The sequence below is a fragment of the Hevea brasiliensis genome, chromosome 3 (genome assembly GCF_030052815.1).
Source record: "Hevea brasiliensis isolate MT/VB/25A 57/8 chromosome 3, ASM3005281v1, whole genome shotgun sequence".
Lineage (NCBI taxonomy): Eukaryota > Viridiplantae > Streptophyta > Magnoliopsida > Malpighiales > Euphorbiaceae > Hevea > Hevea brasiliensis.
The window spans coordinates 5833213-5849998 of NC_079495.1; the positions used below are offsets into that span (position 1 = coordinate 5833213).

The 16786-nt window shown below is 32.0% G+C and overlaps 2 protein-coding genes across 3 annotated transcripts; both read right to left on the reverse strand.

The window, feature by feature from the left end:
• On the reverse strand, positions 1–648 carry LOC110647968 (uncharacterized). The gene has a single exon (XM_021802032.2). It carries the CDS (start codon positions 646–648, stop codon positions 1–3), a length of 648 nt encoding a protein of 215 aa, XP_021657724.2.
• Positions 649–8999: 8351 nt separating this feature from the next.
• Positions 9000–14616, reverse strand: LOC110647969 (sucrose-phosphatase 1-like). Of its 2 annotated transcripts, none has more exons than XM_058143701.1 (8): positions 14289–14616; positions 13906–14203; positions 13600–13701; positions 13152–13346; positions 12735–13025; positions 10957–11143; positions 9346–9392; positions 9000–9276 (listed from the first exon to the last, which is right to left on the reverse strand). In XM_058143701.1, exons 1-8 carry the CDS (start codon positions 14348–14350, stop codon positions 9175–9177), a joined length of 1284 nt encoding a protein of 427 aa, XP_057999684.1. In that variant the 5' UTR covers positions 14351–14616; the 3' UTR covers positions 9000–9174. The 2 variants fall into 2 exon arrangements, with proteins under 2 accessions (XP_057999684.1, XP_057999685.1); XM_058143702.1 differs by having other exon boundaries at positions 13906–14167; positions 14291–14614.
• Positions 14617–16786: the final 2170 nt, after the last annotated feature.

A 16786-nucleotide genomic window follows, 5' to 3' on the forward strand; every position in this document is an offset into this window, starting at 1 on the left:
CTATAGTTGTTTAACCTTAGCCATAAGTGAATCTATGTGGAGATTACTTCTCATACCAGGACCTTCTTTTTGAGAAGGACTTCTCCAAAACCCAGTATTGTAAAATGTCTCCCACATCTCCTTCTCTAGCTTCATCATTTCTTCCTCCTCGTCCGACGCCTCTGAATCCGACCTGAACTCTACCAATTCATGCATACTTGGAGACTGATGAATTAGTATGTCTGTATCATCGAACCCGCAATGGCGCCTGTTTGTCCTGGCCGGCAGCAAACCTTGCTTGATCAGCTGATTCCTACGCTTCCTCCTCAGAGCCCGGCGGCAAAGTCCAGCCGGAACCTTGCAGATAGTGAGGTATAGAAGGTTTACCAACACACATGGACAACAGCAGCATATCGCGGCACACTCAGCCGTCGTCCCGCCTGCTAGTTCTGCGAAACGACCGCTGTGGCAGGAGTTGGTGGAGTTGGAGCGGACGTGTCGTTGAAGAAGTGGGCGACCCTTGTCTAAGGAGGAGAAAGAGGACGGAGATGGTAAAGACGGCGTTGGATGGATGAATATCTGGCGTGCTATCAAAGTTTGATTCTTTGGCATGGTGGAGGTGGTGGGGGCGGCGACGGAGGTGCTAGAGCTGTCAAGTTCAAAAAACATGTTATTAACAAATGTTAGGTCTAGAGGTAATGAAGATTTTCTCCCGATCTTGCTGAAAATCGCTAGCCTTACGCGTTTTGGCTTAAGAAAAGAAAAGAATAAAAGAATCAATAAATCGAATTCAATGAAACAAGATTGAAGGGCATGCAAAAACAAGGCACAATCCCTTCTTCTCTTTAAATAGTATCAATCAGTTATAAAGCATAATGAAACGACGGTGGTGAACACGGCCGAGACCCAGCCTCAAAAGAGGCTGGGACAGGGGAAAGGTGACACAAAACGGGCAAGAAAAATGGTGGGGAAAGTGATGAGAATAAGCTAGTTTATTGCAGAGACTATTGTAAATCTAATTTCTTTTTGATCCGCTTGGCTTCCGACAAATTCTTCCTTTATTATATAAAAAAAGAAGCACCTCACAGAAATAGGAGAGAGAGAGAGAGATTTTTGATGTGTGGATGTAAAAGAAAAGGGTCACAGAGCCAGACTTTTGTATGAGAGAAATTACCTGTGGTGAAGAATGAGATTAGCTAATTTGATAGACCAGATATATACTTATTTGGGCTGGCTTAATTTGTTTATGGCAAAACCCCATTCTGCTGTAGAAAATAGAAATAAGTTGAACTAGGTCTATTTTATTCTCCTTTAATTATCACACATGCCCTTTGTTTCTACCAAATTTGCATGATCTCATATGTAATTAGGGTAAGGAATAGAAAGACAATAAAATTTTCCTAATTAGTTAATTTGGCTGGATTTGCCCAATGCTAACTAGATTTTCTAACTATAATCCACCCATTAATTTCAGTTAACAACCATAATTAACTGCCTTTGGTAAAAACTTAGATGGGTATATTTTTATTTTTAGAATTATGCTCTAGTCTATGAATATTTCATAAATATTAGAGAGAATTAGGGCACATCTTCTCTTTATCTCTTGCTCTCCTTGCGGACCTCATTCATTTTCCCTTTCAACCCTAAATCACCCCTTCTTACTTATTATCAAGGGTGTTTGGTTACTGAATCACTTCGCAAAATGATTCAAAGAATACTAAACTCTCGTGTTTGGCATCACCATCACCACTTAATATCATCTTGTCATGACCATAAGATTAATTTCGATCTAATTTAAGGTCAAAATTAGTGGTTTTAATCTATAAAATAAAGGGGTTGTGATTGAACTGTAAGTTCCTCTGAATTTCGGCTTGAGCCAATTCAATTGTTGAATTTTTTTTTTTTTTTAGATAAAAATTTTGGTTTTAAACTAACAAGACCAACTTCATTCAAGTGGAAGAGAAACATTCTGGTTTCGATCCCAAATTAGACCAAACCAGTTTAAGATTAAACCGACCATCAGGTAGACCAAGCCACAAGGCTAGTTCTGGTTTGTGCACTAGTCGTTCTGGCTAGTTTTTAGTCAATTATGTGCCCCCATATGATATTGATGAGAAGTCGCGTATGAATTTCTCAATTTCTTGCATTTTTATGATTCATCCATTCATTTCAAATTTTCAAACCTATTTATGAGACCACATGAATTTCAAGTTTAAGATATTTTCTAGTTGAATATTGCATTTGAATTCAATACATGCCTTTGTATTTTAAATCAATTATGTTACAATTTTTAAAAATTACAAGACTTATCAAGATTTAAATCTCTAAATTGTTATAATATAAAATAGATATTCAATTATTAATTAAGTTTTTTATTTTTTAATGTTATATCTTCCTATAACTTCGATCTTTACTTTTTCAGCAGCAATGAATTTATTTAGGATGGCAGCTGAATGAAGGTGGATTCTAACTCGATTGCAATATATGACAACTAGATCAAGATAGGAAAGCTTACGACTTCCTATTTTTCTCTCCTAGAAAATATATAGAATTAAGTATATTTTGATCAATTTTTCTATAATTAATAGTCAATTAAATATAAAGAGATAAAATTTTAGAGACTAAAATATAATTTAACAATTAAAATTTGAGAATAAAATTTAAATGTTTAATTTTAAAATTATAATTTAATTGTTCAAAATTAAAAAGTTTATATAAAATAATTTTCTAGCTAATTGGCTTTTAATTTTTGAGAGCAAAGTCTTAAAATTTAATTAAAAGCTCAAATAAACGAGCTCTTAATTCTAATTATTTAAAAATAAAATTTACTCGCAAAATTTATTTTAAAGTGATATTCCCTTTCAAGACAAGCGAAGCTACTTAATTCCTTTCAAATTGAACTTTGCTTCGTCATGTATACAACGACAAGGTGAAAGTGGCTAGAGTCCGCGAATCCAATATTCTCTTGTCTATCTCTACATATATTTGCCATTAGTTCTCGTCAAAGGTGTAACGACCCAAGCTAGGGATCGTTATCGATATTAGGAATCGGGTCAGTTTAAAGTTGTCAAAACTCATAGGAGTCTAAAATATGTAAACATGCTTTTAACGTCTATACTATCAATACTCAAACGTATAACAAACGATTACACCTTAACTTTTTCATCCATACATAAACGTTTTTTACATTAAAGTGGCTCATAATTTGAACCTTAGCATATACATAAAATCTAAAGCGTAATGGTTTGACATATATACTTCCAAAAGAGGTTAACATAATCATAAATATTATCATTCATACTTAAAACATTACATAATTCCGCTTTTCTATAATTATCAACACAGTACCATCCATTCACATTTTATGTGTCTATCTATCCATACATCAAATATAAAGAAGAGTACTAAAGCTAACCCTATTGCTCTCTCTTTAAAGAACTCTTCTAAACATAAAACCTACACCTGAGGATTAGGAAAAAGGGGTAAACTTACATAAGTTTAGTGAGTAACTAACCAACATTAATTATATCATTCTTTTCATACATATGTAATGAATTATTCAAATGAGTTTTTACATCATAAATATTTCACGTAAGATGGACTTGTCACCAGTGAATCCTCAAATTCAATGTGCCCAACTCATACAGAGGCTCCTCAGGATTTTCGCTTGAAATATGACCTGTGTCATGCACTAGGGGCATAATAAAGATCTCTCTTTAGATTTTTTATGGATCCATAACATACATAACATAACATAGTTATAACATAGGGGGAGTCAATTGGTCATCCATCATCCATCAATGTACCAATAATAAATATACAACATATATATGTTATAGATACATACATCTTAAATAAATATGAAATAATGCATGAGGATGATCAAAAATTAAATTTAAAAAAGTTTACATTTATTAATGTTAGTATTACTCATCTTTTGTAGCCTATCAACCTCCTATCTCAAACAGTAGCTTTCCTCGGATCCTTAACTTTCCGAGTCTGTCAAGCTCATTCCTATAAAATCGGTTATATAAGGTTCTAAAATTCTATACACATATTAAACATCTCATTCTAGGCCCTTGGGAACCATAAAATCATATTTTTGAACTTTAGAAAAGAAGAGAAAAAAAGTCAGGCAGAACCTACTTCAGTTGTCGAAGTCTTGGACTTCGGCTATTGAAGTCTTAGGCTTTGGATGGCTTTTTAGTCCAATGCTGACTGTGGCTGTCGAAGTCTTGGACTTCGGCTACCAAACCTAGAATTTTTCAAAATTTTTTGAGAAATTGCATGCTTCAGCTGTCAAAATATGGTTTTTGGCAATCGAACCTGGAAATTTTCAAAATTTCCAAGCTGAAAACCTATAGATTTAAACTTCCCAAAAGCCCCAAACTCATTCCAAAATTTCAAAACATAAACCAAACACATATACATAACTCTAGGGCCTAAACTCACTTGAAATCATACTTAATTCTCGTATATATTAATAAAAAACTCAAATTCTAGGTTTTCTCCTAAACCCAACATAATATATATAAGTATTCCCTCAAATCCATTAAAGGAAACTATCCATTTAGGGCCCATAACACTTAAACATGCCTCCACTAACACTAAAAACATGCAATTTCAACATAAATCATAAAACCCTAACCCTAACATGCATAAACTTACTAAATCTCATCTTAAAAATACCTTTACATGAAATTGAAGTTATAAAAACCTAATTTTTCATCAACATGCTTGGATCTATCTATTAGATCAAAAAGAAAAGAAAGTTACCTCTTTTCTTGAAGCTTGGAGGTGAGAGAATCAAAGTCGTAAATCTTGAATCTACTTTCTCAAACTTCTGAATGGAAGAATCCACTTTCAGATCTTGAAAAACCCAAGGAAATCTCCTCAAAACTCTTCTTGAATGCTCCAATAGTTGAGAGAGAGAAAAGAAGAGAAAAACCCAAGTGTTTTGGTAGCAAAATGAGCATTAGGACCCTTTTTATACCCTCACTGTCGAGGGACTTTTAGCTACTAAAAGTCTAGCTTTCTGCTACTGAAAGTCCATTCTGTACAAAAAAAGTATTTGAACAAGAAAAGGGATTTCGGCTGCTGAAAGTCCATCTTTCGGTTGCCGAAGTTCCTTCTGCTAAAAACACATACTTAAAAAAATCTTTTAGGAAATAAAACCTTTAAAACATTTTTATTCTTAAATATATTTTGAACATATATATCTCTCTCTCTCTCTCACACACACACACTTATATATATGTATACACATACACTTTTACCTCCAATCCCTTATCCATGGAACCTTCAAATTCACCAAAATATTTCATCTACGACAGAAATTCCGATATCAAAAAATGGTGGGTGTTACAAATTGCTACTTGCCTCCCACCAATTATGCTACGTAAGAAGATATTGCCATTATTCACAAATTAATCTTTATATTTTATAATTTAGGTGAATTATGTTTTACTTTCATTAAAATATCTCACAATAAGGGAAGATGGAGGTTCACGAATTAACAAATGTAATTTTCAAAGGTTCAAGAATTAAGCTTTGATTTTTACAAGTTGATGAACCAAAGATAAATGGAGAGAAAGAAATGGCAGAAGAAACCGAAGAGAGATAAATGTGAGAGAGAGAGAAATGGAAGGAGAAATATAAGAAAGAGATAGAAAGAGCCTAGATTATTAATTCATCACTATTAAGATGGGATAAAATAACTATAGTTAATAGAATTAAATATAATTTGGAATAAAGTTTATTCTTTGTATTTATCAAAGATGTCTAATTTAGTCTATTTTTAATTTTTATTTAATTTAATTTAGAAATTTCAATTTATGTCTAATTTAATAAAAAAAATAGGAATGTGCAACTCATCCACTTGGTGCATGAGTTGCTTTTTTAAAAAAAAAATTTTAAATTTAATTACTTACTTAATTATTTTTTCATGTTAATTACTTAATTAATTATTTTTAATTTTAATTAAATAATTATAATTAGTTAATATTTAATATTTTACTTTTTTAAATAATAATTAATAATATGGAAATAAAAAATAATATTTTTATTTTTTTTAATTTTATATAATTATAATTTTCTAATTTTAAATTAAAAAATGAAAATATAAAAATATTATTTTTAATTTAAATAATTAAATTAATTATAGTAATAATTTTAAATATAATTAATTATATGAAAATGAAAAATATATTTTTATAATTTTTCAATTTAATTGTATAATTATTATAATTTTTTTTAATTAATTATATGAAAATATAAAAAAATATTTTTTATAATTTAATTTAATTAATTATACAATATAAAAATAACATTTTAATATTAAAAAATAAAAAATAATTAAATATTAAATATTAAATAAATGAAGCGTGCAATGAAATAAGTGAGATTGAGCTTCTTTGAGCTTAAATCAAAGCTTTTAGATTAAATTAGAATACAAGTTAAAAATGAACTAAATTAGTATAAGGAGTAAATTGAGTTTCATTCTAATATAATTTTTAAAATATAAGAATTTAATATAAATACTCATTATAACAAATGTTAGAATTAACGATAAAAAATTTTATAGTGACATTAATTTTGCTTTTATAAAATTAATATATATTGTAGCAATACCAACAATTACCGCTAATAGTATATATAAAAAAAATTTGATAACAATTGTTATTCATTATTGGACTAAATTAGATCTCTCAATAAATGCAAGAAGCAGATTGAGTTTCATTCTAATATAATTTTCAAAATATATGGATTTAATATAAATACTCATTATAACAAATATTAGAATTAACAATAAAAAATTTTATAGCAATATTAACTTTGCTTTTATAAAATTAATATATATTGTACCAATACATAACAATTCCCACTAATAGTATATATAAAAAAAATATAACAACAATTATTATTCATTATTATTATCAGTAATAAATTTTTAGCAATAATAATTATTATTGTTAATAATTTTTTTTATAATCACAATTGTTATAATTACGATTATAATTTTATGACAATAAATTTTATACTTTTAACAGCAATATATAAATTATTATATGTTGCTAATGAAAATTAGTGACAATAAATATTTTCTAATAAAATTATGATCGTTGGAAAATAAAAAAACATGATCCCAAAGTAATAATTATAGTTAAGGGTATAAAGTGAAGCAAATCATACTAACCCAATTGATTTGAGGTTTTCAGATCCTTAATCAGTTAAAATCAAGAGGAAGAGAAGTAGAAGACTGGGTGGAGGAAGAGAGGGAGAAGCTTGAAGCAGGCATATGAGAAAGACAGGAGCACCACCCCATATACGATCCTCACACGTTTCTTGAAAACGAGTGTTGTGCGTTGCCACGTGGGTAATCCGATAGGCATGTCACGTTGGATCGCTAAGTGCTCTGCCCTCACCTCTTCGGCTGGCTACCGAGATTCCATACTCATGCTTCATGTCTCTTCCGCTTGTTTTTTTGTGTTGAGGTTAAGGAAGTTTATCTACTGGCAGGACTTTCTTTTGGCAGCGAATGCGCTTCTCCTTTTGTTTAATTGGAAAGCCTTGCCTGCTTGAGTTTCATGGATTCGTCTTGTTCATCTTCCACTCCGGTTGCTTATTGCGGTAGCGTTGGCATGGCCTTCTTATGAATGAATTTAACTTATAGTAAAATAATAATAATATTAAACTTTAAAATTACTATGATTTTAACAACAGTTCAATCTTATCTATAACCTGTATGTAGGGGTGGCAATTTTATATACGATCCGTGAACACGATACCAACAAGACACGAAAATATAGAGTTTGAGTTAGGCTTATTCGTGTTTGTGTCGAATTCGTGTCGACCCATTTATGACACGGTTATAATCGTATCGTGTCACGGGTTAACCGGCTAACCCAACTTGACACGTTTATGACACGATTTAATATTCATGTCACGTATTGACCTGTGACTAATTAATCCATTTGACCCACTATAACCCATTAAGCTACTTATATAGTACGTTAAATAGGTTAAGTCGTGTCAAACCGTGTTTGTATTTAAATTTTTGATAAGATTTATTAATAAATCGTGTCGTATTTGTATCGACCTTAATCATATTCGTGTCGCGTGTTGACACGACACGAACACGACTTATCAATCCGAATTGCCACCCTTACTTATATGCGTATGTTCTTTACCTTCAATAGAAAAAAAGAAATACATCTATTCTATATGGGATATATGAAGCCCAAATAAGAGTTGCTCAAATTCTCTCATTATACTTCAATCACGTTTTAAGGCAACTTTCTGTAATCTAATAGTTACTACCATGCATTTGGGTTTAGTCGCGGTGACAATAATTATTTATAATAATTAGTATAAGTAATTATAAATTTTTTTTAAAATAAAAGATTATTATAGATTTTAGGATGAATTTAATATAAATTTCAATTAATATGAAAATAAATTTAATAATCATCAAATTAAATATTTATATAAAAATATATATTAAATTAATTAAAATTTAAATATAGAGTGCGTAAATTTATATATAAATATTTAATTTAATAATTAATTTATTTATTCTCATATTAAGTTGAGCTTCCTATAATTATACTGTAGTTTTTAATAGCATTTGGGGTTTGGAGAACCAAAGCCACTACCGCAAAAGGAGTCTTGCATCTTCATGCAACCCATTTTGACCATTTCAGTTTATGTGTATTGAGGTGGAAAGTAGAAATAACGAGGCGAAGGCAGGCGGGGAGTCATTTCATATCCCCACCCCATTTTACGGGATTTATATTCCTATATATATATTTTAAATTATTTTATTATAATTTTTCAATTTTATAAAAACCTTTCCCCTTGCCAATGCTGCTAAAAAATAACTTCAGTACATCAAGCCATTTACTTGTCTATTTCAATTATAAATTCAGATCAATTTAAAATTCAATTTCCAACCAGTTCAGTGTGATTGTAATAACTATGAGTCTACTCATAAAAACAACATTGAAAATGAAAGTTTCTCATGGAAGAAATTTATGAACGAGGAATCTTTCACTAATTTCTATTTGATGTAATCATTTAGTAAGTCATCTTTACAGACTTGATGTTCACACATCAATCATAGAATTACAAAACTGGAATGTTTCTGATTCGGTTACTTTGCAATCTGGAGCAATAGGGTGAAGTTGCAAGCAAAATCTAGAAGAGCCAGGTTGATTGATCTTTAGCTCCTGATCTTTCCAACCATGTTTGATGCATGTGCATATAAGTTGCCCCCGCTAAAGCAGAGTCAGCAGAGTTCTAACAAACAAAATCATGTCAGAGAAGTACTCTTCTCTTCAGCATAAAATCACAAGTCTCAAATCTTACCTTTACATTTATTATAGCAGTGTTCACACAGCCTTGTTGCTCATCACCTGCAAGAGTTGATAGAGAATAAAGAAAAATCATGCAGGCATAAGCGGAAAAACTTAGCAGTCAAGAGGTGGCTTCAGATATTTATCAGAAGAAACCAAGAAAAAAAAAAGGTATATGCAAGAATCAAGATCCCAGAATGTTAGAAAAGAAATTACCATGTGACAAATAAGCAGAATTACGCATCAACTATGCTTTACTAGTTCAGATGCAACCACAATACAACTGTTAAACAGGTATATGCAAGAATCGTGATCCCACAATGTTACAAAATAAATTAGCACGTTATGAAATAAGCAGAATTATCCATCAACTATGCTTAACTAGTTCAGATGCAACCACAACACAACTGTTATATGGAACTATCAAACAGGCCAAAGTTGATTTTCTATATACGTACATGTAATACAGGCACATTTAAAGATTTTTTTTAAATAAATAAAAAAAAATATCTACTTGTAGGCCTTATGCTCCGATGTTTTAATAATAGGAAGTATAACAACTCATCACCTAGTTAAAAGATGGCATTTCTTTAAATTTAGCAAGGAAAACTAAAGGGAAGTAAAAGATAGTAAGTTCACCAACAAATAAGATCCCAGATTGTCATTATTGCATAATTGTGATCCTATGCTCCAATAGAACACTCTTACAAGTATTCTCATATAAATGGCTAATTTTGATTGATTTTTCTGAGTTTGGAAGGAATAATTAAGCACCTAAGTGTTGCCTGAAATACCCTGCTACAAATGTATGCTATACAGGCTTGTACAACACTGTCTTGTATAAATATATTACCAAGTCTCGCATTAGTATAAGTTTAGAAGATTTCTATCGCTCTGGTGTCTCCAGCAACCACGCCCTTCTGTCCAATGTTACTTCAAAGCTAAGGATCCAGGTGATAAAGCTTTACAAATAGCAAATCAGTCTAATATTGATGATGCTGGAGTCATGCAATCATAGAGAGGAGAAAAGGCAACATATCGAAATTATGATCAAACATGTACCTAGAGAGCTAGAAATTGCTCATATTTCTTATACTTCATATATGGTTTACATAAACGAACTTTTTATTCAGAATATTCACTGACCCAAACAAAACGACATAAAGCATCTCATTGGCCTACAACTTGGTCACACGGACAGTCTAAATTCAACAATATGATCATGCAGCATATTAAATCATTGTTGCACTCCTCTAGAGAGCATCTGAGAGTATTAAATCATTGTTGCACTGCATTCTAGGGAATGTATGAGAGTATTAAATTCAATTTCACTCCGAATCTAGAAGCGACATGCATGTGTGATCTAGAGAGAAAAATTGGGAATCCACAACAAATAGCAATAAAATGACATCTCTTATGAGTTCAACGACACCTTAAAAATCAACCATAGCTGACATACATGGGCTCCATGAACTTACATTTGGTAAAACAATACAGAAGAAATTATATCTCTGGTTTGCACCATTGTATCAACTGGCAGAAAATACATCAGACAATGCACACGAGAGCTACAAAGGCGAAGACATTTCAACATCATCATTGTCATTATTTTTATAAGTCTCACCTGATAACTCCCACTGCTTGAACTGTACTAGCCATATATCTGAACCAATCTTTGTAGATAATGTCTGATCAACCCAAATTCGAAACAGCTTGCCCTTTTTGTCACCATAGTGACTCCTTAACCCATTTATAGCATCATGCAGAGAGATCTCAGCACCAGAATGATGGACAAGGATACCAGATGGATCCTGCCACCAAATAGAGAATTGACCAGATTAGTACATAGCATTTTCTAGTGCCCTTGAGGAAAATAGGGGATGAACATACAAGACTCATAGCCAAGAAAATGCCCAAAATTAGAAGACAGGATATGGGGAAACAGCATATGATCAATAAACTATACAAATAAAGGATGATAGCGAATGCTTTAACACAAGATCTGAACTCCATAAACTCAACTCAACTAAACATTTATCCCCAAAATTTGGAGTCGGCTATATGTATTCGCTTTCTCCACTTTAAACGATTTTGGGTTAAATCCTCAGAAATTTGTAATACTTCTAGATCATGTTGTATTACTCTCCTCCAAATCAATTTAGGTTTACCCTTTTTTTTCTTTCTATCCTCTAACCTAATGTGCTCTACTTGTCTAACTGGAGCCTCCGTATGTTTACGCTTCACATGACCAAACCACCTCAATCTCCCTTCTCTCAACTTATTCTCAATTGGCACCACTCCTACCTTTTCTTTAATACTCTCATTACGGACTTTATCTAGTTCAGTATGACCACTCATCCACCTTAACATTCTCATCTCTGCAACTCTTATCTTAGACGCATACGACTCCTTCAATGCCCAACTCTCACTACCATATAACATAGCAGGTCGTATTGCTGTACGGTAAAATTTTCCTTTCAACTTATTGGGAATCTTGTGATCACATAAAACTCCTATGGCACGTCTCCACTTCAACCATCCGGCTTTAATCCTATGACTAACATCCTCCTCATATCCCCCATCTACTTGAAGGACTGAGCCGAGATATTTAAAGTGATTACTTTGGGGCAGTACCACTCCATCCAAACTAACTACTTCCCTATTACCAGTTTGGCCTTCACTGAACTCCATAAACAATATTTGAAATTTATAACATTTTCAGGAAAATCATCCACCAATTTGACAATTTACTCAACAGTTACAATTATCCTTAGCAAGATTCTCTTCTTTCTTAACACCATGGTAATAGGACATGGACACAGAAAACATCTTGTGTGCATTTGGCAAACCAAAGGAAGGGATTTGACTCTGTATGTGCAAAAGCATCATGGAGACAAACAAATAAGATGATTGCGGACATATGAAAACTGTTATACCAACTATGAGATGAATAAATTGTTTCAAAGCCACCAACAGATGGCAAGCAGTGAAACAATCTGCACTTTGATAACTGATATCCATTTAACAATGATTGTAATTTATCACGCATGCCTATAGCTCCCCATAGTTTTAGACAAATTCAACAAGGGCCTTGACTCAGGAGTTAAGTAAGCTAACTCTTGCCTACAATACAAATAAATTCAACCCTGAAGTTATTTAGAAAATACCGATGAAACCTAGCACATTTTCTATGTTGCCAGTAGTTTGGTTCTGGTTAACTCTATTTTTTTGTGCATATTTTTTTAGATGAATGTTCAAAAATATTTCACATAAAATAGAACCCAAAAAGGGATAGAGAAGGGAAAAAAGAAATTAAAAAAAAAAAGAGAGAGAGAGAAAAGAATCTCTGAGGATATTGCATGGTAAAAACGTAGAATAAGGAAAAGAGGATAGTAGATATACACAATCAGCTTTCATGCTTGCCAAGTACGTCTCACAATTCTCAACTTCTGCACGTCTCCACCTCTCAAGGAACAAGAAAAATTTCACCAGTACATTGCCAGGACTAACATTTTCCAACTCATGGTTTTTAAAGTCTGTTGTATCTCTTGGAGAAGTATTTGGACCAAGTTTAAAATGACCAATGGCTTGTATAATCCCAGCTGCACACCTTTCAGTTGCATGAATTACTTTGGGATTATTTTTAGCATTTTCAGCGTGCCACTGTAACAATTCTTCTTGTGCATTGCTAACCTGAACATCACATGGACAAATTTGGGGGAAAAAAGAAAGGAAAACACTGTAAATGTAACTTCAATTTTCCCAAAGCAGAGATGGGCTGAACAGTAGTTATAGTAATGAACTAGACAATGCTCCTACCATGACTCCATATACGTCTGGAATGCTGAAGAGTTCAGCATCATTTCCAGAATCACCACACACAAGAGTGTTAGTAGGTAGTTTTCTCTTGGTCTTATACTTCTTGTGCAAATATGCAAGAGCCTGTCCTTTGCCAGCACCTTGTGGTAGAATGTCCAAATCCATTCCTCCACTATAAATTATTTTAACATCCAACTGGTGAAGAAATGGGGGCAAAAAAAGAGAGAGATTTTAAGTCAAGTTAATAAACACAACAGAAGTTCAGAACCTGAACAAAGAAGAAAAAGAAAATGAGAGGGTTAAAAAAAAGGGATATGGAAGAGAAAAGGAAGTGGAAGAATATCCCAACACTGTTAAAGTTTGTACAGAGAAAGAACACACTTCCACTTAGGAAAAGATAAAAAGATTTCAAAAATAATATCATTCATGGTCAAAACTTGAAACTTACCCCTCGTTTTCCCAATATCTCTGAAAGTACCTTCATTACAGTCTGAGCCTTATCTTTATCAACATAAAAGCTAACCTTGTGTGGTCGTTGCTCTGTTTCTGACTGCATTACTCCATTAATTTCAACTAGTAATTGGAATTTGCAAATACCAAACCACTTTATAATGAACCAAATTATGTGTGTGTGTGTTTTTTTTTTTTTGAGATGACATCAACAAGGAAAATGTTAAGCATCAAACTAAATGGCCAATGACGAAACAAAGCCTTTAAATAGGAGAATCAAATGCCATTATCTTTTAATTTATACCTGAAGAGTAAGTTCAGGGAACTTGCTTGTTTCCTCAGTGACTATGTTCCTATCCCATTTTTTATTCAGAAACTCAAACCAACCATCATCTGGCACCATCTTGTTACCATAAGTGATCTCAGTTCCCACAGACATTATGGTTATGTCTGGTGTTAACATGGGCTTCTCTTTCCTCAGCTGTTTGTAAAGTGTCGGTGACCTTCCAGTGGAAAAGGACAGTAGAGAATTATGACGATAATGGGCTTCCCATAATGCATTGAACCTAAGAAGAGACATGTTCTCAGGATCATGATGATCAACTGCAAGAACATATGCTCGTCCAATAAAACAGCTGCAGCAAGGATAGAAAGGGAAACAAGCAAAAACCAAGCAATTGTATAACTACCATTGTATGATCAAGATCAGAAACTATCATGAGCCGAGCAGGAGCCTTGAGCTGATCCATTTTCGACTCTATCCCAAACCTCAACCCCTATAATGAAAACACATCATCAAATGATATTCCATTACAGTAATAAATATCAATCCTAAAAGTTAAAAACAAAATTATTCTTAATTTTGTTGCTAAGAAAGGTCACTGATATCAGAAACACATCATCATCGTATTGTTTCCACACTTCAATAAGATTATAAGTGTCACTCATTTTACTAAGTGCCCCAAACACTATAAAATTCGCCGTGAAACAAACTGGAGCCTAAGAATCAACAATTTTTCCAAAAGAATAAGCTGAAGCAGAGTCTCACTCACAACCGAAGGAAAAAAAAAAAAAACCGAATGAATTCCTAACAGATAAAACTACATGAGTGAGAATTGAAAATTAGCATTTCCAAGAGCTCAAAAAATTTTCAAAAAACATCCCATGAATTCCAGTTGTTAATTCAGACTCACAAAGAGAGAAAATTTCATTGTTCTATAAATTGCAAAAAATTCCCAAAAAAATGAAGCTACACATCATGTAGTATTAGTTTCCAAAGTAAAAGAAATCTTGTCACGGCAAAAAGACTAAACGAAGACTCAAGATTTCAAAAATTCACTTACTTTTTCGTTTCCCACGATTTCTAAGCAACCAAACAGAATACAGTTAATTAAAAGGAAAAAAAATCCTGAACAATGCAAGTGAGACATGAGAGCAGAGAAATGTGAAAAATGAAAAATGAAGGAAATTGAAAGGAAAAAAGAGAGCTGAAAATACCTAATAGGAATCGAAAGCTAAAGATTGGAATTGCTTGGTGACCTTTGAAAATTGATTGATGCGAGATAATTGGAAGAGAGAGTTTGATCCAAATTCTTTGGCGCTTTTTTCTTTTTTCGTTTTTGCGAAAATATTTTATAAATGAGGAGAAGAAGAAAAACGCCAAGCAAAGGAGCAAGACACAAAATTTCATAAAAACTGGTTTTGGATTCTTGTACCGAAAAGACAGGGCCACGTGTGAAAGTGGCCCACAAGTTTCGGAGTAATTATACAATAACCTATGAAAAGACAAACTAATTAGAGAAAGACACTTATTATTTAAAAGAAAAAGATTACCTTGAATGCACCAAAAAAAAATGATATGAGCACTGTATCTAGTTGTATGAATTTTACTGGCTCACCATTTTATATGGATCGGTTATATTCTATAATTTCTCCAAATTTACTTCATGGACATACCCAATTGCTCACCGCCACCTTTTGATATAATTATATAGTTTGAGAAAAAAGAAATAATTATATCCGTGATTATCTAAAAAATTAGTAACCAAATGGTGATTAAAAATTGTATAATTTGATGGATTTTAAAAAATTATAATTATTAAATAATTATTTTTTAATTTAATATCCAAAATTATTTACATATTTAATTTTTACTGATTTATTATTTCATATATTATATAAACATGTAATAATAATTTTATAATATAATTTTTTAAAGATAAATTATATTAATTATATTTTTATAATATGATTTTTTTAGGATAAATTAAAAATTATATTTATCATATTCTAACTTTATTGTATATAACAGTAAGGTGTCTGAACTTATTGTAATAAAAAATCTTTCAAATATCAAAGAATATAATAATAAATACTATGTTATTTATTCTAACTGGTTACCCAATATTGTGTTGACATAGCTTGGCAACATGGAAGTTTCCTTCTCTCTCCATATATGTCTCTTTCATCCAACGTGACATTTTTCTTAAAGTCCCTCTTGACTTTCTCTTTAAAAAACGCTATACTTATCTCTCTCTCTCTCTCTCTCTCTCTCTCTCTCTCTAGAAATGCTCTTTGGTCATGTATATCTCCCTTTCTACATAAGCTCGATGAAGAAGAAAGATCAAAAAATCTTTTGTAGCTAGATCTCATAACAATGGGAGACAAAGTTTGCTAGAAGATGAAGGTTGCCATTGCAAAAGAAATGTCAAACAATTTTCAAAGTGAAGGAGCTAGAGATGTTGCTTTTCAATGGTAGGTAGATTTCACCAAATAACATTCCTTTGTGTTGATATGATGACGAAGCAAAATTGACAACTTCTTAGACTAATGAATGGTTGTCCGAAGTATATGGTAAATGAAAATAAAATTACAATTTGCATGGATATTGATTTTGTTTTTAATTTTTTTTTCTTGAAAATGAAAGATGAAATTTGAAATCTTTGTGAGTTTTATTACACATAGAAGAAATTGTTGTACTTTTTTTTGAATTGGCTGATCAAAAAATTCCCAAGACAAGTTAATGCAGTTATTATTAGGTTAAAAAATTGAATCAACAGAATAGAGAGAGAAAGGGAAGCAAAAAAAGAGATAGAACAAAAGAAAAAGGAGAAAAGGAGGGATTTTTTCCTAACCCATGACAATACAAAATGGGAATAGCAGTGCTCTTTTAACCTTCTTCCTCA

Bases quoted from the DNA above. Each gene is read 5' to 3' on its own strand.
- LOC110647968 (XM_021802032.2), bottom strand. From the start codon at position 648: ATGTTTTTTGAACTTGACAGCTCTAGCACCTCCGTCGCCGCCCCCACC.
- LOC110647969 (XM_058143701.1), bottom strand. From the start codon at position 14,350: ATGGATCAGCTCAAGGCTCCTGCTCGGCTCATGATAGTTTCTGATCTT. The intron at 13,702-13,905 runs GTATAAATTAAA...GGAGTAATGCAG, and splicing joins TCCCTGAACTTACTCTTCAG to TCAGAAACAGAGCAACGACC. The intron at 9,277-9,345 runs GTAAGATTTGAG...TTTGTTTGTTAG, and splicing joins CTGCTATAATAAATGTAAAG to AACTCTGCTGACTCTGCTTT.